The sequence below is a fragment of the Tribolium madens genome, unplaced genomic scaffold (genome assembly GCF_015345945.1).
Source record: "Tribolium madens isolate multiple individuals breed KSU strain unplaced genomic scaffold, Tmad_KSU_1.1 Scaffold_20;HRSCAF=117;Tcas5.2_LG4, whole genome shotgun sequence".
Taxonomy (NCBI): Eukaryota; Metazoa; Arthropoda; class Insecta; order Coleoptera; family Tenebrionidae; genus Tribolium; species Tribolium madens.
The window spans coordinates 10,626,660-10,651,709 of record NW_025400985.1 but is presented as its reverse complement, the minus strand read 5'-3'; the positions used below and the strand labels follow the sequence as shown (position 1 = coordinate 10,651,709).

The following is a 25,050-nucleotide window of genomic DNA, read 5'->3' as shown; positions in this document are numbered from 1 at the left end:
CGAAACAAATTGAAAGTGCCTGTAATGGATTGTGGTTGCTTTCGGTACGACTCTGGTCAGAGAATGACGGGTGATTTGCATGAACAAAGACTTACAGTTGAGAAAAGAGGGATATTTTGTAGTCGTTGATTACGGCGCAAAGCAATAGTTCTTATCATAATTCGTCGCATTAACTGGCAGTAAAAGCTCGCTTCTACCCTATGTAATCACGTTCTTGTTATTTATTGGATATTGTCTAGTAAGCACTATACAAATGGATCTAAAACTCTTCTGTAAAATACGCTCACTTCGACAATGTTGTCGTGATTGCGCGAATTCATGCCGTCATGATATCCGCTAATGAGCTCAGAAATTTGGGCCCATTGTTCTGCCTACAGAATCGGACTTAGGTCACTGGATAGGCTATTTATCACAGGGTCCGCATGGCTGTCGTTCTGGGTTAGGCTGTAATATGATATATGATTGCTGGGACTGGATGTAGGCTCGGCTCTTGTTAAAGGAGTGGTTGGCATTTGAAAAATAAGACGTTTGAAAAGTACGTCCCTGTATAATCGCAAAATTGAAGCTTTTCAGGGATGAAACTCGATCGAAAAGTAGCATCGGAATGTGAAACAAAATAAAGACGGAGAAACATGGCTACGACGGTAAGGGTCCGGAGTACGAACCTCGACATGCCAACATGACAACCTACCAGAGGTAGAGCTGACCAACGAAGCTCTGCTACAGAAACACTGCAAAATAGGGGAAAAGTAAACTGGACGAAGCTTTTGCAATTCTTATTAAATTGTGACTTAATATACAGTCCGCAGTTACAAAGCCCGGTTTAAAAATATTGTCTTCTTCCTCCTCTTTCGACTTAATCTAATAAAGTCGCTTCTTCAGTCTTCTATGTATCGCACAGTAGGCGCCTGAGTTCGATTCCTGTATGTACGTAGTGTAGAAAAAGCCATTTGTCATTTGGGAATGAAAACCGCGCGTATAAATCTGTCCCATAACTTACAGAACGCCAAAACAACACGACACATACAAAAATCTGCCTAAGTTATTGCTTATTATAAAGCCACACGGCACACTTGAAATTGCCGTTGTTGGCGAGCAGACGGTCCAACATCGCTCAAAGGCGCCGCTCTCTTCGTTAATCGCTCTTGCATATATATCGGAGTGACAATCTACGTTTCTGAATAACAGAGGAGAAATGTCAACTTTTTTGCATTCCATTGGGCCAATTAAACAGGCGATTATTCCTCGTGACGGCTATAAGATCGAACCCTTCGTGCGACTCTATCCGATTCGACCCGCCACATTTTTGATCCACGGACCCACTAACTAAAATATTTACAATAAGAAAAAAACACAACATGTTGTTCTTTTTTTTAGGCCATTAGTGACGTTATCTTATTTCACAAAAGTGGCTATGAATAGTTGCCATTTTAAACATCACGGAGTGTGAACTTTGAGCATTTTTCATTAAAGCACTATTCACAGAATAATTTAAATTTTGAAATATTTTTTATGCTAAACCCTAGACCCATAAAAAAGTACTAAATCCGTGTTTTTATTGTCAATTTTCAATGACCTTTTTGTATACTTTTGCAGTAATAATAATACGAGTATCCTACTCCTGCTGGTGAGAGAAACACTCGATAACCATTCGATACTATGAACCTATCGGTGCTGTTTTATGTTTCTATTAAGAGGTTTTCTAGCTGGACTATCCTTGAAATAAAAAAAAAACATTTTTATTTCAAAATCTTAAAACGGCACTTGAAATTTTTGTCCTGTCACTAAAATATCATTTCTATGTTCTAGCGTACACATTTTTTTTAACAAAAATTGTGTTCTTCTGGCTGATTAAAATTAGATAATTCAACATAACTTTTCCAAAATTTGTATTTAGACTTTTGAAACTCTAATGTAATATCTCAAAAAACTGATCCTAGTAGATACATCATTTAACCCATTTTACCAATTTATGAAAAATATGCACTTGGCACATTTTTTGTTCATTTTTGAAACGTCTATCTCTAAAAATTTATACGCTACGCCACTGGTGCATTTCATATGAAAGTTTGTGTTATGTTTTTTTAATTAAAAAAATAGGCGGTTTAAAGTAAAAAACAAAAATTTTTGCACTCTCAGGATTTTTGTGTTCACGTTATTGAACTTCTACCGTACTACTACATAGTTTAAATTAATCACTTTCTATAAGGCATAGCAAAATGTCATTTCATCAAAAACTTTCTTTATTGTTAACGCAAAAATTTTTAAAAAACATTTGTAGCTAATTAAACACAAATTGAAACAAAATCAAAAAGCTTCCAAGTAGCAAATTCTCAGTCACAAAACTAATCGGTTTAAGTTTATGATTCTATCAAAAAGTTGGTTGTAAGTAACGAATGTGGCGGAATACTTTATCTGCGTTGTTGTGACACTTTATTGCATGTTGTTGAAAACATCGTTTTTTCGATTGTATAAATGTGTACTATCGCTTTGACAAAGCTGCATTTTGCACACAGCGCTGCAGCATGAGCCTGAGAACTAAATAGATTCCAAACCGATATCTGTATCAGAAGATATAGCAGAACAACGAAAGCGCATTAGTTCGCATTCCCTTCTGACAAGCTCGAACACAAATGACTTTTCACGCAGCGATCGCTCTTGTTACATTGTCCACGTATAATTATTGCAATTAACTTTTTGCAAATATGCATATTTTTCAATGCATTACGGTAATTGTAAGCATTATGCGAATAAAATCTCGAACTAATGGCCCTCGTATTCGAATACGACCCCCTGCAAACCTCCACCGACACTGATGGAAATTTATCACCGCTATTTTCAGAACAGCCAAGCAAATTTACATATAATAAATCGGTGTCGAGTTTACTTCACGATTCTCCTAATCAAACCACAACGGAACGGGTGGGCGCACATGCCCTACAACCGATCTTATGCGAATTTTTGAGATTCTATTGGCCTAGATGGAGGGAATAAATTGCGGAAACGGCTACGGCTTGCGAAGACGATTATCTTAATTAACTTTTAACTAGGCGACGTTATTAATGCGCATGTTGAAATCGCTCGTCAAAATTGACAACCAGTTTCTGCAATAGGAATCGCCTAATTAATCGACGCGATCGCGTGTACAGCTCATCCGATACCGATGAAAAGATTCGCGATCACATTATACCTACAGCAAAAATCGATTTATTCTTTCAAGACTTTATTTGATGGCTTTTACAACACATAAATTTATATCTTACATTCAATAAAGGCCATCGTTGGCCCAAATTACACCATGTGGCCACATATTTAACACCAGTTTTCGCAGGCAACCATAAAACAAGCAAACATTCTGTCACAAAATTAATTAAAAGTTTTATAAGAATAGAAAGTATAGAAAAATCTCCAATAATGAGATGATTTTTTGTTTCAGAGTAAATACGGAACTTCTGATTTATCCAGCATAGATGTTCCAGAATTTGTAAAAAAGTCCTAAATTTAAAAATATAAAACAAAAAAATTACCTTAGTTTTGACAATGTTTTGCATTCTTTTAGAAACACTTAACTTTTATTAATTATTTTCAACTTTGACAACTTTTTAAACAATTTTTAGTAAAAGTAGAACCTAATGCACATGAAATTATGAAAAAAATATGGGTCCCAATTTAAAATAAAACAGTTGAATGAATATAGCCCAAAATATTCTATGACAATTAGGAAAAATGTAAAATCGTCAGCTTATACTGAATTAAAAACCATTTAATTCTTTTTTTTTATTTTTGAAATTCGGACACAAATAAAAGTTTTACATGGCCTGCCGTTTTTTTTTAAATCATTCTGTATTAAAAATATAATAATCGATAAAAAATGTTTTGCTTCTTTTGAGAAGTTTGGTATAAAAATTTTGTTTTGTTTTTTTTTTATTTAGGCGTTATACCTTCTTATTTTCGTTGAAAATTTGTTACTCTTGATGATGTTTAATTTGCAGTTATTCAATTTTATTGCAGGCATTGTACCAGAAATGTTTCAACGTGTTTTTTCAAATTTAAAAGGTGATAAGAGTGGTTACAATTATACAGAATTCAATGTCTTTATTTACTTTTCTAATTACATATAAAATTATCAAATGTATAGCTTTTTAAATCCCAATAAATACAAAATATTAAGGGGCCATGAAAAGCTTGTCAGACGTCTCGCATATCCATTTCAGCATCGTCTATTTACAGGAATAGCAACCCAAATAAGTACAAGTTAATTTTCTGTTGAAAAAAATCATTGAAATATATTAAAGCGAGCTAAAACGCCAATTATTGTCCATACATATGATTACGATTGTGTCGGTGGTCGACGCCGTTTAATGCGAGAATTAATACTTCAGAAACAGGTATTATAAATAATCGTACTTGAATATTTTATAGTTCAGGTCCCGGTTAGCACATACATATAAAAATAAATCGTCTTAACGAGTCTCACCTTGGTCCTGTTGGTTTTCGGCGATCCGCTGGCAACGATTGCGTAAACTTCGACTTCGTATGTATCGACCCCTTGTTCTCTGTCTAATTGAGTGGCCGTTGATAAGACTCCCAACTTAGTGTCGATGTCAAACAATCTGTCAACTTGAGCACCATCACCAGTCACGTTCGTCACGTAATATTCCACTTCACCGGAGTCAAAGCTCGCAGACACCGTTAAGATGCTCGTACCCGGAGGTTCGTTTTCGAAAACGCTTCCGGTGAAGAGGTGGCTTTCGAAATCGGGACCTTTGGCCGAAACATCGGTCGTGATTATCGTCAAATATGCTTCGCTGGATTTTCGCTCGTTTTGGACCGCTTCATCGGTGGCTTTCACCGAAAGGCGATAGGTTGGCTCCGGGTTTTCGATCGGTTTGACCAAACGCAAAGCTCCCGTACTTTGGTCTAACCGAAATAAATTCTGAGAGCCGCTCGCTAATTCGTAAGTGACGAGGCCGTTGGTTGCAGAATCGAGGTCTCGAGCGAAGACGTTCATAATCAAAGCGCCTTCTTTTGGAAAATGTGTGTTTTGGGGAAGTACAGCTGAATTCATTGAAACGAAAACTGGGGCATTGTCGTTGACGTCTTCAACGATGACTGTCACGAGTTTGTTGGCGGAAAGGCGGGATGAGACAGGCTGGGCTTCGTCAGTTGCGACAACTGTTAACCGGAAAGTATCGATGGTTTCTCTGTCGATTGGTAAAAGAGTATGAATGACCCCTGTGACCGGATTAATCCCAAAGTGTCTATTGCTGTCATCCGGTTCTTGCTGCGATATAGCGTAAGTGACTTTGCCGTTGATGCCGTAGTCGGGGTCATCAGCCGTAACCGTGACTATGGGGGTGTGTACAGAGATGCCTTCACGGATCTGCCGGACTATCGCAGTACTAGGAAACGAAGGAGGATTATCGTTTGCATCTTCGACAGCAATAGCAAACAGAATAGTCGTTGATAATCTCGGATTGCCATTATCTGACGCTGTTATATTCAACTGATAAGCACTCAACTCCTCGTAATCTAACGGTTTGTGCAAATACAACGTCCCAGAAGACGGATCGACATGAAATGTGTCTTTCCGATTACCCGCACTTATCGAAAACACCACTTCACTGTTCATCCCCAAGTCAGCATCGGTAGCCCGAAACTGGATTAGTTCGGTGTTAATCGGCGTTGTTTCAATCACACTTATTTTAGAATTGGTTTGGGTGAATTCCGGAGAATTGTCATTCTCATCCATGACTTCAACACTGACGGTGGTAGTCGAACTCAGCTCTTTCATTTGGCCTGCGTCACGAGCCACCACTGTTAAGAGATAATTAGACATGGTTTCGCGATCCAAAATTTTCGATAAGATTATTTGTCCAGTGGCTTCTTCAATTGTAAAACGACCGTCTTCGTTGCCTTTAACGATCGAGTAAAAAACATCCCCGTTGAGACCTTCGTCGGCATCCGAGGTAAACAGTCTAATGACCTGAGTTCCTACAGGCGAACCTTCAGAGACTTGAACTCGGTAAGGTGTACGTAAGAATTTCGGCGGATTGTCGTTAACATCAGTCACGTAAACATTAACTTTGACTTTGTCACGTAGACGAGGAGTTCCATTGTCCGTAACGGTGGCTTCCAGTGTTAAATAATTTAGTCCGGTGGTTTGAACCAGTTCTTCACGATCAAACACATGCAAAGTTTTTATAAATCCATTTTTCGGATCAATAACGAAATCGTTCTGTGAGTTGGACAATGAGAAAATCAACTCAGCGTTGCGTCCGATATCGCGGTCTGTCGCTGTTAATTTCCCGACGAACGAGTCGGGAGGTTCATTTTCTCTTATATTGAAACTAAAACTCGCATTTGTAAATTCCGGACTATTGTCATTTTCATCGATAACGTGGATGACCACCGGAACAACCGAAGACCGCGACGGACTCCCCAAGTCACTCGCCGTCACCGAAAGTGAATAATAATCCTTATCTTCACGATCGAGGGATTGGCGTACGTACAGATACCCATCTGGGAAAATTCCGAATTTTCCTTCAGTATTCCCTTCAGAAATCACATACGAAATTCTTCCGTTGAAACCTAAATCCGTGTCGGTTGCAGCTAATGCGAAAAACCTTTCATTCACCGGAGTCGACTCTAAAAGCGATGTTTCGTAGGAAGTGTGATCAAACACCGGCGTGTGATCATTAACATCTTCAATCACGACTTGGACCAATTGTTTTGATGAAAGAGGCGGTTCGCCTCCGTCACTCGCCGTCACTTCAACGTGGAGACTGAATCCGGGTTCGACCCTTATCGGCCGATTCAAATAAATCACTCCGGTAGCCTCGGAAATCCTGAACTGATCGTCCGGATTGTAATTCAGGTTATATGTCACTCTACTGTTTATGCCCGCATCGAGATCTCTAGCACGCGCGAGATACACTTCTTGGCCGACAGCAGCGTTTTCAGCGAGCTTCACTTCGTCCTTATCGCGGTCGAAGACGGGTTTATTGTCATTCAAGTCTAAAACCACGATGTTGACAAGAGTCTTGCCATAAGCGAGACCTACACGCGCAGTAATTGTCAAACTATACAAGAGTGTTTGTTCCCGATCGATTTTTTTCGCAGTTGTTATCTTTCCAGTGCGTTCGTCGATGTCGAAACTGTGGTCAGGATCGCCGTAAACGATCGAATAAGTGACATCGTTGTTTCGCACATGGACTTGACCTACATTGCGACGTTTCCATTCGGTATCGTCTTCAACTATTTTAAATTCGTAGCCGTAATTGTCGAAAAGGAGTTCTTCCAAGTCACGTTCTTTGATTATCTCAACGGTGGCATCTTCCGCAGCTCTCTTGTCACCGTGGTCTTTGGCTGAAATTTTTAATCGATGAATCGGTTTCGTCCACGATTTTAAATCGCCCCGGATTGTAATAACACCGGTCCATTCGTCAATACTGAATAAATCGTCACCTCCACTTTCTAGATTGTAAGTGATAATCGCGTTTTCGCCCTCGTCTTTATCGGTCGCTGCCACTTTTACCAGCGAACTTCCGGGTTTAACGTTCTCCGGGACGGCGAAGAAATAATTCTGAGGATAAAATTCCGGACTGTTGTCGTTCACATCAATCACATTCAAATACACAGTTGCTGTGGAAGATTGCGGGGGTAAGCCCTGGTCCTTGGCGATAACGTGTATTTCGTAATGTGAATTTTCTTCCCGATCCAATTTCTTTCTTGTGGTTAATTGTCCCGTTAAAGAATCCAAAACTAGAATGTTATCGTAATGTTGTTGAGTTACTGGATGTAGTGAATAGGCAACGCTTCCATTTGTTCCTTGATCATGGTCAGAAGCTGTTAGCATCGCAATTAAAGTTCCAGGAGGTGCATTTTCCGATAAGCTAACATTGAATTTTGATTGAGAAAATCTGGGGGCTTCGTCATTTTCGTCCAAAATCGTCACTTTTAGTTGTGTGTAAGCCCATTTCGGGTTAGGTCCTCCATCTCTTGCGGAAATATTTAATTCAACCGTTCCTTGCACTTCTCGGTCTAAAGTATCTCGAGTTGTTATCAATCCCGTATCAGGATTGATACTAAACCATTGGTGTTCGTTTCCCGAAACGAAAGCATAGTAAATTTGGGCATTGACACCGGAGTCTTCATCGGTCGCCGTTATTCCGGCCACATAAGTTCCAGGAGGTGCTAATTCACTTAAAATTGCTGAATATTCGCTTTTCTCAAAAACCGGCTCGTGATCATTGACATCGTTAACATGAATTATTAGAAACGCAGTCGCTGTTCGCGGAGGCGTTCCTTTGTCCGTCGCCACCACCGTCAGATTATATTTGCTAATCTCTTCACGATCCAACACCCCATTCACTCGCACAATGTCAAAACTTGGAGTATAATCCAACCGGAAATGGTTGAGTTCATTCCCGGAGACAATCCGAACTGTCGTTTCGCCGTTGAGTCCTTCATCGGAATCGACGACGGAGACTGCCGCCACCACCGATCCGTTCCCAGCGTTTTCATCCACCGTTGCAAACATCGCATTGAAGGGAAAATACCGGAATTTAATGACCGGATCGTGATCATTAGCATCTACTAAATTAACAGTGACATAAGTTCGGCCGTCTTGGCGCGGCGAGCCGTGGTCTCGCGCAAAAACCGTAAAAACGCAACTTTTCGGACAGGATTTCGTGGTTTGCGGACAATTTTGTTGCGGACATTCGAGCGTTTCAGTTGTTGAAATCACCCCGGTTTCTGGGTCGACCGTAAATTGGCGTTCTGTATCGGCTAAATAATATGTTATCTTGGCGTTATCGCCCAGATCATTGTCGGTCGCCATCACCTGCAACACCGGAGTGCCAGGAGGGACACTTTCGTTCAGAGACACAATGTAATCGCTGTGGTCGAAAATCGGGGGATTGTCGTTCACGTCGAGAATTGTCACGTTGACTTGGAGATAACCGAATTTCGGAGGAGTCCCACCGTCACGAGCCGAAATATTCAAGTAGTAGAAGCCTTGCGATTCGCGATCTAATTTTCCGGTTGTTTCCAAATGCAAATAGGAGGTTTCTCCGGTAGGGTTGACTGTCAAGGCTAATCGAAACTTGTCGTCTTTATTGCCGTCGATGATGCGATAATCGTCGGAAACACCATTGATTCCGATGTCTTTATCGCTGGCTGCGTCTAGAAGAAGACGAGTTCCGGCAGCCGCGCTTTCAGAAAACGCGACACTTATCGACGGTTCCGGGAATTCCGGAGGATTATCATTGATATCAAGTACAAGAATTCGCACCTCGATGGGATAAGTCGGTTGACTGGAAAGGACAACTAGATCATATCTATCGTTTTTGAGATTTTCCCGGTCGAGGATCGCATTCGTGCGAATTTCTCCGGTTTTTGCGTCCATGCTGAATTCCTTCGGAGGTTCGTTGAATCTATAAATGAATCCGGGTTTCGTAGGTATTTTTCCGATTAGTGTTCCTTTCGGTTGTCCTTCCTTAATTTCGAAAGTCACCCTTGTGTCGACAGCCCTTGATTGCATTTGCGTGGAGTAGTCTCCAGGGCCGGGTCCAGGCGGCTGTTGGGCCCCTGTCAGACAGAAAAGAGCGCCCAAAAAGCAAAAAGTGAGCCGCATTTTTTGCTCGAATTTGTCACTACCGCAGCATTGTTGGTCCGATTAGAATCTCTCGCGCTTTAGAGTCCGGAGTCAGTGCAACATTTCGGCTTGTTGACACGTGTGTTAGATGCTGTGCTGCTCTAACATTCCTTAGCCTCTCGCCCCGTCCACGAACTTGTTCAAGCCTCAAGAAAAGAGCATCGGTCTCTCTTGCACCGACAGCGATCGTATGACGGCGTCCCTCTTGGATTGGTATGCAATATGGCCGGCTCAGACGAGATCAACGGGGATTCGCTCTGGGATAAAACATACCGAAGAAGACGCCCGGAAACACGCAACAAAGGGCGTCGAATACCACCCGACAAGAATCCAACTGATCTGCACTGCACTAGCGGGTGTGACACTCGAATCACTTCGCGGAAATGCCGTCGACTCAATCCTGCTGTGCTTTTTCCCGGAGATTTCAACGATGGGCACAGCGACGATCCGAGGAATCTGCAGGAATCAAGCGTCGCGACGCTTTATCTCACATGTGCGAAGTGGACGAACGAACGACGAACCGTATTATCTCGCGCGCGGAGCTCGACTAAGCCGCATTTTCTTGGGAGGAGTTGTGGACCACGGCCAATGGTAGGTAACCTGTCGGTGTTGCCAACTCACCTGTACTTCAGATATCCGACCTAAACATAAACAATATTTATGAGGATGTCAGTTGAACCGAGTTTAGCTCGTAAATCTATTGTGTGTGTTTTTTTCTTAATTTTTATTTCCGAACGAATATCTAACGCATGATGATCGACAAGCCTTATCTTCGGTTTACCCCGTCTCTTATTACCTCAGCGATGCAGATCAGCTTTACGCTTGTTAATTAGGTCCGGAAATAATGATGGAACTGACTCGAGCGACTCTGCACATCTTTTACAAATCGTTTATTATAAGCGCAAATTACAGGCAATGACTGTAAGCGCTACATAAATTACGCTCAAATTTTTGCCTTATTTTACTACGAGTCCCACTTGCATTATAAAATTTATAATCAAGCCGCAAAAAAATTAAATACCCCATTGTTCATCATTTATGTATGGGCCGCACATTTTCGAAAAATGTAAACACGCTGTACAAATTTCGTTATCAAGACGTTATTATGTTAACATTTCATAAAAAAACAGCGGGTGTTATCCGTCCAATTTTTTTTTCTTTAAAAATGCAGGTAGAACAGCATAGACTTCGTTAGAAATGTAAATTTATGGTCCGGCTGAGACGCCGAAATTTTTACCTGTATTCAAATCAATTGGAACAACAATTTCATCATCAATAAATTGTAGACATCTACTAGAAAACACAGATTTTTTGCATTTGTTACAACGCGTGACAAAATTAGTACATTGATCAAAAATTCAACTTTTTGTTTTTCATAATTCTTAAATTATCGTTAATTTTATAACATCAGACTCTTCGAGAAACCTCTCAAAAATTTTTTTCTATAAAGGGAGTTAAAAAAAATGCAGAATATTTAAGGAGGTGATAGTATGAATCAAAATAAACAAAAAAGTGTTAACAAACATGGGTCTGCAAAGTAACGGTTTCGGAGATATCGAATGTGAAAATTTTTAGAATTTGCACTAGAAGCTTCTCTTTTTTGTTCTTTGCGGACCCATGTTTATTAAGACTCTTTTGTTTGTTTTGATTATTGTCTCCTGAAATATTTTACAATCTTTTTTTTAACAACCTGTATGTTATGTCCAGTACTACTGATGTGAAAAAAATCAAATCTAATTCAGCTCTAATAGTGGTTTTAACTGATCAGACATTAGAATTTTTAATAACCTTCCTCCAGGTATTAAAGAAATCGTAATTTAAGAGAATGCTGTATTCACATTCATTAAAACATTATTGTTTCTATTCCATTGAAGAATATCTTAACAATTAACATTTATGTAAACAGGTCTGATGTTTTTTATGTATTTCGATGTCTTAAACTTTAGTTTTGATACTGTTTGTTTATTGTAAGTAACTTTTCTTTTCATTTGTTCTTTTTTTTAATCTTAATATTATAAATTTGACGTATAAAGATGTATTGTACACATACCTGGCTGATAATAAATTGATTGATTGATTAAAAGCCGAATCTAAACCAAATTCAGACAGAAGAGCTCTTGTAAAACAAGTACACATGCATGGTGTCCCAGCAATTTAATTAAGTCTATTAGTCTATAGATGTTAAAATTTTAAGAAAATTGGATAGGTACGAAAGTCGGTTTTGATAAATTTTTGTTATAATTTGATTTTTATTTCAAGAAATTACAAAATTACAGTTACAAAAATTGATCGTACAGAAACTAAGAATTATAAAAAACAAGATACTTAACGAAGAAAATACCTACAAACTTTGAACAATCCAAGCTACCTTGTTTATAAATTATCACAAAACAGAAACACGTCATTCATTGTTGAAAATAGTTTTGTTTTAATTTTTTGTCTTTTATTGATTATTTTTCATTAATTTAGCGTCCACTAATAATAATCATTGATTTTTCTTCCAAGAACATCTAAAAAATATTTAATAAATTATCACAAAACAGAAAATACGTCATTAATCTTTAGTTTTGTCTTAATTTTTTCTTTTATTGATTATTTTTCATTAATTTGGCGCCCTTTTCCACTAATCACCTGAGACACCCTCGATCCGGCTCTGCTCATTATGGAGAATTTACTGACCCAAATCAAAAAAGTGTAGTACAAATGTACGTACTGGTATTTAATTAGAATTTGAAAAAAAAAACACTGTATTCAAACACATTTTTTTTTTAAATTTTTATGGCAGTTATCGCCAAAGGTCGCAAATGTCTTGTTTAAATCAAGCAAAACAAAAAATAGCGTAACAAAAAGTTACAATAATTAGTGAATCGTAAAATGAGATTATTCGTTTCTTTTTTACAATTAACTGACTAGGAAAATACATGATTATAAATTCGTCTTGGTTGTTTGGTTTGATGTTATTCTTCTTTGCCGTCGAGTCCGAAAATAACAATAATTTGTAAATCAAAGGCTTTTTACTGCCACTAAGGCCCCTTCAGCACAAGTTAAAATTTGTAGAATTTGACACATAAATAGATAAATAAATAAATGTAAACATAAATTTACGATTTACATACCCATGGAGTAATTTTTTGGCGCTGAATCTATTGATGACATCAAAAATTGTATACTCTAATTAGGGGAGCAGAGGCACTAAAGGTCAATCCATTTAAGATGTAAAATTTTGATTTAGAAGAAGTGTTTTGAAATTTTTTTGGCAGATTCAAACTTATTGGCTAATTTAGTTTTTAGTACAACGTACGAAAACGGTACTTTTGTAAATCGTGCACCCACTTTAATTCCGAAAAGCAACCCACGCAGAGTTTTTTCATATAAAACCGAATTATCGCTCTAGTTGCTTTAGGAAGCATTTCCGGACATAGGTTTATAAGAACTTGTTTCCTGTTTTCTTGTTGTCAAAGTGCAAAATTTACCCTTGAAATTTATATAGATATCGAGAGACCTATTATTATACGTCGACTAATTTCAGTGCATTTTACCGTTTTACCTTTAGACTTGTCATTTGATTTGACGTTTTACCTGTAGTAAGTTCAAAAACAGACATACGTTTTCGCATCCAAAGATAAATTATTTTGATCTCTCGATAGAATTTTTTCAACATTTTTCCATGTTCCTGGTATCTTAGGTATAATTGAGTGCAAAAAAACGCAAATTGATTTTTTACAATGTAATTTGGCCTGTAAATAAATGCCAGTTTTTTGACGTAGTCTTGTCATAATTCTCAATTTCATAATTGTCAGGCATCTTCCAAATTTCTATCAAGTGCACTTCTAAAGAACTTTACATGACATTTGCATCTGGGACGCGAGTTCTGGCGCAAGGCGCACCCTGTATAAATGTAAAAGTGTAAATTTTCTTCAGAACCTAATATTTCATTTTACAAAATTTAGTTCAAATAAAGCTTAAAAATACAAAAAATCTTTATTTTGCTTTAACCGAATTTTCGACGCACCGTCGTTAGTCTTTTCCTCGGTCTTATCAAATTCAGTTAAACGGGACTGTAGGTAGTATAAAATTTAGAAAAATACAGTTTTTTAAAATAAAATTTTAAATTTATGGCACTATGTTAAAACGTATTTGATTATTAATAACTTTAGAAAACAATATTTTAAATACTTCTTGATTAATGTTTCTTTTTTTTTTAATTTACTGGCACTTCTTGATAACCAAATTCACCAAAAATCCTCTTTACTTTTTAATCTTAACAAAATGCAGTGGATATTTTTTTATATCTATGTACAAAGTAAAACCCAGTTTATTAGCCCTGTGCAAATGTTTATCAAAATGTCGACGGACAAGACCCTCTAATGTCTAGGTAATCGTCCTTGCCGTCGTATCAAAAAAGATTGTGCTTGGACTATATGGTGGAAGTCGACGGTTAACGAAGCACACCAGTCTTTAGACGAAGAAGAAACACCTTGATCAAGTAATTGGCCACAATATAGATGCCAGACTGGTGCATTGAATTTTTAACGACGCTGACTAGCTTTGAATCGTATTGTTGCGTAGGGCAGTTTTCTTTTTTGATTTTGTTCAACGTTTCGGTGGCTTCGATTTTACACCGTCTCGACGAAATTCTTGAGGTAAAGCCGCCTTGATTACTTATTGTGTTGACGGCAATAAGAGCTTTATGTGGCATTAATTATCGCCTCTGTACGCTTTAACGTTTCATCAATGCGCGTCGAAAAATCGAGAAAAATTGCGTTTTTATTAGTTCAACGGTGACAAACACCTATAAATCACCATCAGCGAAATAATGAGAAAAAATAACGCAAGAGCTGAGTTTTATTTTAATTATTTATGTACGCGCGGCCACATCGTAAGCTTTTAACTTTAAAATATATTTGCAGACCATTAAAATAAACTAAGCGGAATAAATGAATGGCCGTTGTTTTCAGGCAAGTACTAATAAGCCGATATCAAATTGATATTTTTGCTCGATTTTTATCAAACCCGTTTCAATAACACGAACAAAAACGCAATTTCAATAAAACTAGAAATGTTTTTATTGCAATCATCGTGTTTCATGTTAATTTATACACCAGACTCGTTTTCCAGAGCTTTATTTCAAACACTCATATAAAATTATAACGTCATAAAAATTAGGATAGATCATTCAAGTATGGTTTAATATAAAATTGTTTAACTAAGAGTTCGACGAATTTCGCGGCGTTATGCATGGAATTTTCGGCATCCTGTATTTTCTTCAACGCCAATTCTTCGCACTCTTTGATTTTCCCTTGGGACTGGCCGAAGCCAAGACTCATAAGTATCTTGGCGCATTCGCTATTTCCCCCCGTTTGACCCACACGGCATGGGGCATAAGCATGGCGTCTGACTACCTGAGGCGCTCCTTTCATTTCAGGTAGTTGGGCCAAGATGTAGCCGGCCAAAGCGCGACACAAAAATCTGAAACTGAAAACGAAAATTCCACAGAATCGAACAACACTAAAACTAACTTGATCGAAATGGCATCTTGTTTGCTGATCCCGATAGCGCTGAGCAGCCCTCGCCCCCACTTCGAACCCGCCTTATCTTCCGATATTTGTATGAGAATTTTCGCGAACTTGTGTAAAATCACACCGGTGGTATTTTCGTCAATTTCACAATACTGCAACGTTAAGCGAATAATCCCGATCCAAAGCAAAGGGACTTTAGATTCGGCGGATTCGCCGCTGAATTTCAGATCTCGCATCCATTCGGTGGCTAAATTGAGAAGTCGTTCAAAGTCATTACATTTATTTATTTTTTGGAGGAAAAGGGCGTTCAAAGCCAGGATATACCCACGACTAAGCATGACTTTTTCCAACTCTTTTTCCTTATTTTTGACCACGCTCAAAATTTCCGCAACTTCACACCAACTTGGATTAAATGAACCGGAAACTAAATTATTATGTCGACATGTCGGATCTTTGTTGCAAACGTACCACTGCTTTGAAAATAACACGTTAAAGTTGATTCCAGTAAAAAACCAAGTGCTTCAGGATCCTCGACTGTGATTCCTGAAACTTGCAATATTCCTCGAACAGCCATTTCATCCCCAGTCTTATATAACAGCCATGAATCAAAACATTTTAAAACACAATGACGAATGTCAGATAAATTTACGATTCCTAGCAGTTCCCTCAAAATTGCGTTAAATTCCTCTTGGATTTTTACATTTTTTTCCAAGTGAAACAATTGTTGGGTTATCACAGTATTCAAATCACTCTCTTTGGTTGCAACTACAGACTTACACCTATTTACGTAAACTGATAACAATTTCACAAAACTTTTAACATAAATGAATCTTTTAGTCCGAATCTGGGCGTCGCTCTCCTCTAAAACTCTGTCGTACCCAGAAACACATTGCAGGAAACTAAAATCATTCAGTTTTCCGTCATTTACAAAAATTTAAAAATACTCACTGTAAGACTCTGAAATCAACATCAAGCGGATCGCTCCTGAATATAACCGAAGGGTCACAACTGAGGACGTACCAATCCATTACATGTTGATAAACACTCGAATCTACAGTTTCCAAGCCAAAGTTCTCCGATTCTACTAACAGACTTTTAATTCGATCTGAATATTTATTACGCACGTTGGGTTCATTTGATAATTTCACCAAAAGATGGAGGTAACAATGACAGATGCGCTCTCTAATCTGTTGCGGAGACCCTCTAAAATTACTGAGCCAAGGAGACCAAGACACTGCCATGAAAATATGTCCAAGGAACGAATGTGATTCGGGTAGATATTGATCAATCACCCGTAACATAAACTCCAAATCGGTCACAGATGGCCAGAAACTCTCCCAAGGAAACGTCAAAAACGAATGATGAACAGGTCCCAAAATGTGAACTTTGACCGCATTATGCGCGAAACTCGTCACATACCACTGCCATATAAAACTCAGGATATTACCGGACGAGGCCGGCAAAGTATAAATGAGAAAATGGACGCATTCGCAGAAGATGTTGACGAGTTTTTGGGCCAAAGGCCCGTCTGAGGGGATCCAAGGGAGAAGTATTGAACGATCGTCCGCCAACTGCTGGATCCACGAAGCCATATTCTCCTTCAAAGTTTGCATGGAGTACGGAACGATCCACGGAGCAAACATATTGATCAAATAAGGCCAAATTTTTTGGAGCATCTTATCTCCAAGCAACCCTTGATGCGTATTCAGAGTACTTGTTATGAGACCATGACCCGTCATCCCCAGAAGAATAACAAAAATGTCGATATAATTCCGACATTTCGGGTAAAGACCATACAAACCGTACTGCAACCGTTCCTGAGTGAAGTGTTTGGCAAACAATTCAGCAGTTTCTAACAACTCCTGATGTTGCAACATTTTCTGATGTTGAGTGTATTGTCTCAATTGATCCTTCAGAGGCGCTTTATAATTAATTTGAACCGGATGAGCCAAACAATTGACAATATCTAACCAAACACTAGTCGACAAAAGAGAATTCTCACTACTTCCATTACTACTTTTCAAAAGATTGATCAAAACGTCACCGTAATGTTCGGGGAATTGAAACTCAAATATGGTCAACAAGTGACGTCTGTATAAGCCGTGGAGGATCAAGGATTCCACAGAAGGCTCAAAACCTAAACTTGACAAAGCTCGAACGACACACTGGATGAATTCCGAACGTTGATTCAATTTTGGTTCCTTCACATGTAACCATTTATCGATTTCGAACTACAATAAAAAATAAAATTTGGTCGAACTCCTACAATTACAAACCTTTGATAAAAGAGCGAAAGCCACGTCGTAGTTATTGCCAATCTCTTGACAAATCCTCGAGTACATGTAGAGAAGATTCACAGTGCCAACATTACTTGGAGAAAAATGTGGTGCCAAATACCCCCCTAAAGCTGGTTCTTTGAGAATTTTCTCCAAAAGACGTGGCATTTCAAACTCAACCCCGGATATGTGCGACTGTCCTAACCTTTCTAAACACGAGGCAAACAATGTTTTAGTTGGTAAATAACCACTAGTTTCGTCATTTATCAACGACAAGATATGATAAAACAATTCGGTACCAAGTTCGCCCCTGGAAGGGTTACCGACTTGCAATTGTAATATTCTGAAACAATTCAATTCAATAATTGTTCGATAACTTTCAAAATCATACTTTATAGCTTGTTGTAATGTCACAGAAGCGGTACAAAGTGCTGTAGCTGGTGCTTGTAATGATTTTGTCAATAAAGACTCATACGCGTTTCGGTTTGTTTGTATTTGATGATCGATTCGTTCATTGACTCTTGCTTCTTGCACTTCTAGTACAATAAGGGCAGCCCCTGAACAATTCACAGTCTCATTTCGGCCTTTACAAGGAATTTTCTTGCTCACTTTGTTCAAAACAGAACGGTACAATTGAGGCACTAATTCCTGATACGAGCAATCCAAAGCTTTATGTTCCGACATTTTCAAGGTGTGATTGCTACGGATCAACTGTTATTTTCATTAAAGTCGAGCAACTTAACTTACTGTGCAAACTGTTTCAAAGTCTTGAAGCACTGATCTAACGAATTAAGTAATGAAGTTTTATCTGAGAAATCGATAGTAGGAATGTGGAGAAGGTTGTTGTTGATGTCAGGAGGGCTTTTGCAAGTTTCGTAAGAGGTCAAACGGCGTAAAATCCTCTCGACTGGATCGACGCTTTCCATTGATTTTCCCGGGTTCAGGAGAGGTTTATTGATGTTTGCTTTGTGACGAAAATTTGAAGATTGCCAAATTTGGACAGACTCCACTTGCTCCAATTTGATTTTCTCATAATCGACATACTCATACCATGGAGTCTGCATCAAACAATAATAAAACACTACTAATGATAAATAGACACATACATTACTGCCTTGAATGATAAAAGCCAACAAATTCGGTTGATACAAGGCCGGTAATGAAGGCAAAAGAAGATTGTCTTTTTGGAGTCGAGGCTCTTCTAACCACGCACTGAAAGCTTTAAACAAACTGAAACGAAAAAAATGATTTCGCTATCAAGAAAAACATACTTGACGCAAGCTTCCAGAAACAACCTCCGTGAACTGTCTTCTTCACCATTCATTTTTTCCACGTAATAATCCAAAGTTTCTTGCAATTTTCGTTTCATACGTTTCAAGAACGCAAAGTTAACTAAACCGTCGAAGAATTTTTCACCCACACAACCGTTGCTGTTTGCCCGACTCACTGGAATCCTTGCTAAATAAAGAATGAAGAATTTTTGCCAAAGTAAAGGTAACAACGGATGATCAATTGGCGAATCCATTGCTTGTTGGGCCCACCGATAAATCGACAAAGATCCTGAACTGAAGGGTGCAACTTTTAAAATCGAAGCAGCCTTTTTTATAGCCGCGTCAACATTGACTTTGCCCTTTTGACCATCAAGTTGCAAGAGTAATTCTCGCCATAGACCCGTCCTCTTTTCGCGGTCCTCAAATTCCAGTTCGATCACCAAAAAGGCGAGCCAAGTGTAACTCGATAGTGAACCGGATATGAGAGTGAAGTTTGAACCAGAACTTGAAACCCACTTGAAAAGGGAACTAATCGTGCCTTGTTCTTGTGTAACATTGTTTTGTAAGAGTTCCTTTAGGATGTTATTGGTCACTTCGAGGGCGTCTTGATGGAAAAAAGCGGCTCTTATTATCACATCTAGCAAGTACATGACACCACAGTCCCGGCTCCAATTCGGGATAGAAACAAAAGTGTTGACCCACAATCGTACTAAACTTCGGGGACTAGACAATCCATAATTGGCAAAATTGACAATTTGGGTTTCAATCATGTTTCCAAATTGTTGTAAAATCGTTTTTTGAACACTTATCAAACTCTTCGCCATTGATATGTAACCTCGATCCGCGTTTATTAACTTGGAGATGATTTCTTGGAAACGTTCGTTGTTTATTATATACTCCTGCGAGTCTATGAATAAAGGGACGATCACATATAGGGCAAAAAGCACAACTTCGTGTTTTTGATGAGTTTGTAGAAAAAGTAGTTGGGAGAGACCGTTTCCGCAAATCAGAGGTATTAAGTGACCCCAGGAAGTCATCAAAACTGACACAAAACTAGCCAAGGGTTGTTGTTGGTGAACACCTTTGATCATCACATCGTAAAATTCCGGATCCTTGACTTGTTTAATATCATCGAATGCTTTATCATTGATGTGAAGCTTCAAACGCAGGATGGTTTGCCAACCCCACTGAAGGTAACCTGGTTCTTGCTCAGAAGCTCTCAAAACCAAGAGAGCAACCTCACAATGTAACTTATACGGGATTATGTCCCAATTTAAGCGTGATAAAATCATCCTAGCTAGCTTACTTTCATTTGATTGGATCGAATTATGGCACAAAAGCCACGCAATAATCGATAAATCGTCATCGGTTAGTTTCCAAATGGTCAAAGGCAACTCTTCATACAGATATAGCACTAGCGATCCGGCCAATTCAATGTTTTCTTTGATGTATTTCAAAATCATTGATAGTAAATGATGATGTTTGGACGTGATGTGTGTCAAAAGCGTCCTCGCCGATTTCGAACAAATGTCCTGAGTCATCTCGCTGATAAATCCCACTTGCAACAGATCCTTAGTGGCAGCTTCGATAAAATCCATTTCGTCGGATTCCCTCGCTAACGCCATATTCGCAAACGTGTTTAAAAGATAATAAAGTTCGTCGTCGGCCAAAGCGGAGAGTTTTTCCTCAAACTGAATTCGAAAATTCCTATCCCATAGCTTTTCCGCATTGTCAACCGCAAGAATCCCTTGATCTGATTCATGTAAAAAATAGAAAATCTTCCAAACTGTTTCAATCGTAATCATGTTGTAGGGTATCACAGCGAGGAACTGCCAAGCCCCCGACCTTTGTGACGTATAAAGGTAATGAATCGCACGTAGGAAAAACGCATCGTATTCGACTTGAAGCCGCTCCATCATGGCAGTATCACTCGAAGTGGGATTTTTCTGGAAGACCTCCCATTGGTCAGTAGCATATTGTACGATATGACGTATCAATCTACTTAAACGTTTCGCGAATTGTTTATATCGCGACTGGTCGTAAGTCCGGAGTCCGTTATCAACGATTTTGAGGAAAACAGTCGCAAAAGCAAAAAACCGCAAAATGTGGTGTTGTGACACCTTTGAACAGTCGTAAAAGTTCTCGAGGTTTCGCCTTTCGACTAAAAGGACGTTTCGGAAAAGACGTTCCAAAGGCAACTGTGTAAGAAAAGCGACTAAATCGTTTTCACGAAGCGAACAACCCGATTCGTCGTCTTCTTCACCCTCTGAATCGACGACAATCCACAGAGATTCACCGGGAGTATCGTGGTCTTGGACCACGTCGGCCAAAAATCGCTCGCGTTCTTTTATAGGTGATAGAATCATTGTTAGAACAGCTAAGACATGATTAATTTGGTACGAAGAGAACGGTGGTTCCGAAAACGTTTCATATAAAGGAGTTTGAATAAAGGAGGAAGCCCACGAACCGACCCCAGCTGGACATCTTAAAATGTGACTAACTATAAATAAATGGTCTTGGTAAGTGGCGAGTCGCAGTAAGACGGCAATTAAACGACTCAACCACTCTCTACTCTCTTTGAGAAACTGCACGTCTCGAATTAACTTGCGTTGAAAAGCGAAAAGAACCGAAATACATAGTCGAATTTCGCACAAGAATGGTTTAAGGTGGAGAGGTTCGTCTTGCAGTGATAAAATGATAGGAGAATCCTTGCTGACACCCGTAGCGTTCATGCAATTATTAATCGCAGTTTGGACGTACAATTCGATCTGAAATTACCGTTTCACTTTTTGTTAAAAAAAAATTGAAAAATCAACCTGTAAACGCAAATCTTCGGCTGTATACGAAAACAGAGTGTAGTTATCGTACGTCAATTTACGGATTAAGCCCAAAACACGAGCGATACTCTGAAAAACGGATCTGTGAAAGGTCGCTTTTTGATAAGAATGAGTCGTTGTAACGCTATTGCCGTCAAGGCATTCGCCTCGACCGGTCACTGTCGCCGTGTCTGTCGTCCAAAGCATCGCTTGTAACTCGCGATATTCTTTCCTGAGTTGGTCTAGCTCCAGTGAATTCCCTACATTAAAAAAATCAGCAAATAACCAAACAATACAAAAGGAAGTACCTATAATTTTAGCCCTAACTTGCAAATAAGTAGCTAAAAGTTCATACAAAGGGTGGTGTTTCGTAGCAAGTCCTTTCAGTTCAGCTTCCACAAACTGGGAAGTAAACTCTCCAATCATTTGTAACTCACTGTTTGTATACAGAGTAGCGAGCTGCTCCTCAGTGTAAGGTTTTATGGCCTGTTTTTGCAAAACTACAGTTTTAGGATACTTTTGCTGTTTAAGCTCGCACGCAAGAAGTTTACTTGAGTTAAGCAGTTTGTCAAATTCGCCAATTTGAGTTTGAGACTCATTAGTTGTTGTGACCTCACTTGTGTTATTTTGCGTCGCAATTTCTTCTTTGGCCGCTTCCTCACAGCTGTCGATGTCTTTCTCGTCATTTTTTAGTGTAGTCACTTCGGGAGTGACTTTCTTATCGCGCTGTTTTTTCTAAGTGAAAAAGTTACGATTGTTTTCAATTGACAGGTAACCTTACCTTTGTTTTTTGTTTTGGTTTCACTGCCTCCATTGTTAGAGCAGGGTAAGAAGATCACTTCGAAAAAAAATTTTGGTGCAAAAAGTCAGCATTATTGAATTTTTAAATCATTGGAAAATCATTTCCAAGTGCACAATTCACTTTGACATTTGATATTTATTTTTCTCTACATTTTATCTACGAGGTATTTCCCCGTCGGATTGTTATGCAACCAACAAATCACCAAAATAAATAATTTATTAATTTATTACATTGATATTTTAAAACAGATATATCACGTTTTTGCGATAACAAGTAATTTTATTGCAATATTAAATAAGAAGTTATTTTATATGTTTATTTTAAGGTAGTTTTTGTGAAGTCACGGTAGTCCTTTAGTAGATCTAATAAATGACAGTAGTTGTAACATCCAAAAAATAACTTCTTGTCAACATCATCACATACCTAACTTTTTAATCGTTTGAATTTTATCTTATCGTTTCAGTAAATAAAAGAAAACATGTCTTCGGTAAGGTTTTTTACTTTGTAAATTTGTCTCAGTCTTAATTTTAGCCTCAAACTCACGTTTACAAAGTCGCGATGACTTGTGAGGGGTGTTCAGGAGCAGTGGAAAGGGTACTTAATAAATTAAAAGGTGATTAACTTCTGTTTTTATTATTATCAAGCCATTTACAACACATATTTTAGATAAAGGAGTAGAAGATGTCAATATTGATTTACCTGGGCAACAGGTAAAGGTGAAAACATCACTATCATCACAAGAAATCTTGGATGTCATTAAAAAAACCGGAAAAGAGACTGAATTTATTCAAACTTTGTAAAATTAAAACATTCTTTAATGCAGCTTATTTGGGAAAATTAAAAATTGATTAAATTGGATTGTATTATTATTATTTAATAAAATTTATGTTGTTAAAACGTGTTTTTATCATTTGTGACCTTTCCATAATTCTACAATTTCCAACAATTTCTTTTTGTGGCTTTCTATTCTGTTACGTTTTAAATTTTCAAATTCTTCACAAGGAATTTCGGTAGTTTTAGGTGTATCACTTTGAACATCACTATCGTAAACATTTGCTTGATCGTTGACCTTAAAATTAATATTTAACAATAGTAGAAACACACTTTTGTCTTACATCACTATCCTGATGAAAACTGATAACTTTTGTTAAAGGAAAACTGTCAGTTCTCTTCTTTTTCGACGCTTGGAGCCCCCTAACTCGCCATAAATACTGGCTTGATCGACGTCTCATCCCATCAGGCTTTTAAAATTCAAAAACTTAATAAAACATATTTATTCAATGTAAGCCTTACTTGTGAAATAGTTTCTTCAATTGGTAAAAGCAAATCTTGTGCAGATCTATTCACTTTGACATTCATCGTAGAAGGGAAAGGATATTCCTGCATATAATTTTTTGAAGCTATAGTAAACGGTAGAGAATTCGGTGCGGTTTCATTCCAATGAGAGTCACGCATTAATTTGGGATGTTCTTCGTGTATTTTATCAACTAACAAATAACACACTTGGAGGTGCCGGTCCACCATCCACACCACTTCAAAATCATCATCGTCATCACCGTAGGGATTAATCAAAACTTCGGCTACTTTCAACCATCCCATGTAGAAAAAAAATTCAATGACGAGAAAAAACGGGAAATAAAGGTCGATATTTTGGTGCGACTCATCCGACAAAATGTATTGCCTCCCAATTGCAGAAACAATGAAATAACAATAAACTACAAGAGTCACCACTTGGGTGTAAACCAAAGGAACGCTGATCCAGTCATAATCCAACATTCCGCCACATTTGCTCCGGAATAAATTCAACTCTTCGAGGATGGTTTTGACGGACACGTCGTCTCTGATGAGGCCTTCATTGCGGGCTCTTGTCACAACATTTGCGGCCCACGCCAACGGAAGCCTTAATTATTACAAATTGATGAAAACAATAACACATTTTATACTTACTTACCAGTATTTTGAGTAACTTGGAAATTCGTTGTCTAAATCGTTCATTATTTTGACTTCGTCTTTAGTGAGCAAACCAGCACTGACGAAATGCTCGAAAGTCGGAAAACGTTTTTTAACTCTTGGTGACAGCATTGTCAAAGTAATTGTGAACGTTGCACAGGCATAACGCACGATCGTCCGTCGTACAATTCGTGCTTGTTCCATCTTAAAACTTGTGTTTTTGAATTGCATATTTATTTTTTCTACAAACCTGGCCTTTCACACTAGCTCCTATTAATATTGCGAGATTGTCTGGGAATGGAATTGAGCAATATTGGCTCCACCATCTCGTCATTACCAGACTCACATAAAAACCCAATATGAAACTAAGAGGGATCCGATTTGAATATGTATCGCAGTATTTTATAAGTTTTTCGAAATACCTTGCAATTATGTATTAGTTATATTAAAATAAATATTATCTTATCTTACTGTTGCCATATCGGATTGGGAATAAAGTGATAACAAAAATTAATGGCATAATATAACAATAAATATAGGAAAAGATCAACCCAAACCAATTTGTAGATGCTCCCTCGCCATCTGAAATAATCATAAACATAGTGTGTTTTAACAAAAAAGAAATTGTTTTTTACCTCAGTAAGAGTTTCAAAAAACAAGAAATACCACTACAGGTTGTTACCTCGCTAGTGTAAGTCACCGTCATTTCTAGTCTTATCGAATTTTATCAAGGGATTAGGATAAAATGAAAGATCGTT

The 25,050-nt window shown here is 38.2% G+C and overlaps 4 protein-coding genes across 7 annotated transcripts in view; 1 reads left to right on the top strand and 3 right to left on the bottom strand.

The window, feature by feature from the left end:
* Window positions 1-10,186, bottom strand: part of LOC123004960 (cadherin-related tumor suppressor) — a 53,870-nt gene extending 43,684 nt beyond the window's left edge. For both annotated transcript variants that reach the window (XM_044398518.1, XM_044398519.1), the window contains exon 1: window positions 4,478-10,186. In XM_044398518.1, the coding sequence (XP_044254453.1) occupies window positions 4,478-9,637 (5,160 nt within the window). In that variant the 5' untranslated portion in view covers window positions 9,638-10,186. The remainder of the gene's footprint in view (window positions 1-4,477) is intronic.
* Window positions 10,187-14,765: 4,579 nt separating this feature from the next.
* LOC123004606 (ectopic P granules protein 5 homolog) lies at window positions 14,766-22,505 on the bottom strand. 3 transcript variants are annotated; one of them, XM_044397932.1, is made up of 12 exons: window positions 22,322-22,505; window positions 21,849-22,275; window positions 21,541-21,800; window positions 18,725-21,492; window positions 18,560-18,683; window positions 18,201-18,511; window positions 17,845-18,153; window positions 17,454-17,796; window positions 16,126-17,408; window positions 15,646-16,076; window positions 15,178-15,601; window positions 14,766-15,133 (listed from the first exon to the last, which is right to left on the bottom strand). In XM_044397932.1, exons 1-12 carry the CDS (start codon window positions 22,352-22,354, stop codon window positions 14,821-14,823), a joined length of 7,026 nt encoding a protein of 2,341 aa, XP_044253867.1. In that variant the 5' UTR covers window positions 22,355-22,505; the 3' UTR covers window positions 14,766-14,820. The 3 variants fall into 3 exon arrangements, with proteins under 3 accessions (XP_044253867.1, XP_044253868.1, XP_044253866.1); XM_044397933.1 differs by having other exon boundaries at window positions 17,454-18,153; window positions 21,849-22,040; window positions 22,092-22,275; XM_044397931.1 differs by having other exon boundaries at window positions 17,454-18,153.
* A 163-nt stretch (window positions 22,506-22,668) lies between these two features.
* On the top strand, window positions 22,669-23,239 carry LOC123004609 (copper transport protein ATX1). The gene is made up of 3 exons (XM_044397935.1): window positions 22,669-22,829; window positions 22,874-22,955; window positions 23,009-23,239. The coding sequence occupies exons 1-3, from the start codon at window positions 22,821-22,823 to the stop codon at window positions 23,140-23,142; spliced, it is 225 nt and encodes a 74-aa protein (XP_044253870.1). The 5' UTR covers window positions 22,669-22,820; the 3' UTR covers window positions 23,143-23,239.
* On the bottom strand, window positions 22,957-25,009 carry LOC123004608 (bestrophin-3-like). The gene is made up of 7 exons (XM_044397934.1): window positions 24,928-25,009; window positions 24,764-24,874; window positions 24,543-24,714; window positions 24,294-24,496; window positions 23,636-24,242; window positions 23,458-23,583; window positions 22,957-23,411 (listed from the first exon to the last, which is right to left on the bottom strand). The coding sequence occupies exons 1-7, from the start codon at window positions 24,996-24,998 to the stop codon at window positions 23,250-23,252; spliced, it is 1,452 nt and encodes a 483-aa protein (XP_044253869.1). The 5' UTR covers window positions 24,999-25,009; the 3' UTR covers window positions 22,957-23,249.
* Window positions 25,010-25,050: the final 41 nt, after the last annotated feature.

Excerpts from the sequence above, each read along its gene's own strand:
- LOC123004609 (XM_044397935.1), top strand. Across the intron at positions 22,956-23,008 it reads GGTACTTAATAAATTAAAAG|ATAAAGGAGTAGAAGATGTC; the intron begins GTGATTAACTTC and ends CACATATTTTAG.
- LOC123004608 (XM_044397934.1), bottom strand. The coding sequence starts at position 24,998 with ATGACGGTGACTTACACTAGCGAGGTAACAACCTGTAGTGGTATTTCT. Across the intron at positions 24,875-24,927 it reads TTTTTGAAACTCTTACTGAG|ATGGCGAGGGAGCATCTACA; the intron begins GTAAAAAACAAT and ends TGATTATTTCAG. Across the intron at positions 24,243-24,293 it reads CCAAGTTACTCAAAATACTG|GCTTCCGTTGGCGTGGGCCG; the intron begins GTAAGTAAGTAT and ends GTAATAATTAAG.
- LOC123004606 (XM_044397931.1), bottom strand. The coding sequence starts at position 22,354 with ATGGAGGCAGTGAAACCAAAACAAAAAACAAAG. Across the intron at positions 17,409-17,453 it reads CTTTCGCTCTTTTATCAAAG|TTCGAAATCGATAAATGGTT; the intron begins GTTTGTAATTGT and ends TTTTTATTGTAG. Across the intron at positions 15,134-15,177 it reads CAAGATGCCATTTCGATCAA|TTTCAGATTTTTGTGTCGCG; the intron begins GTTAGTTTTAGT and ends TTTCGTTTTCAG.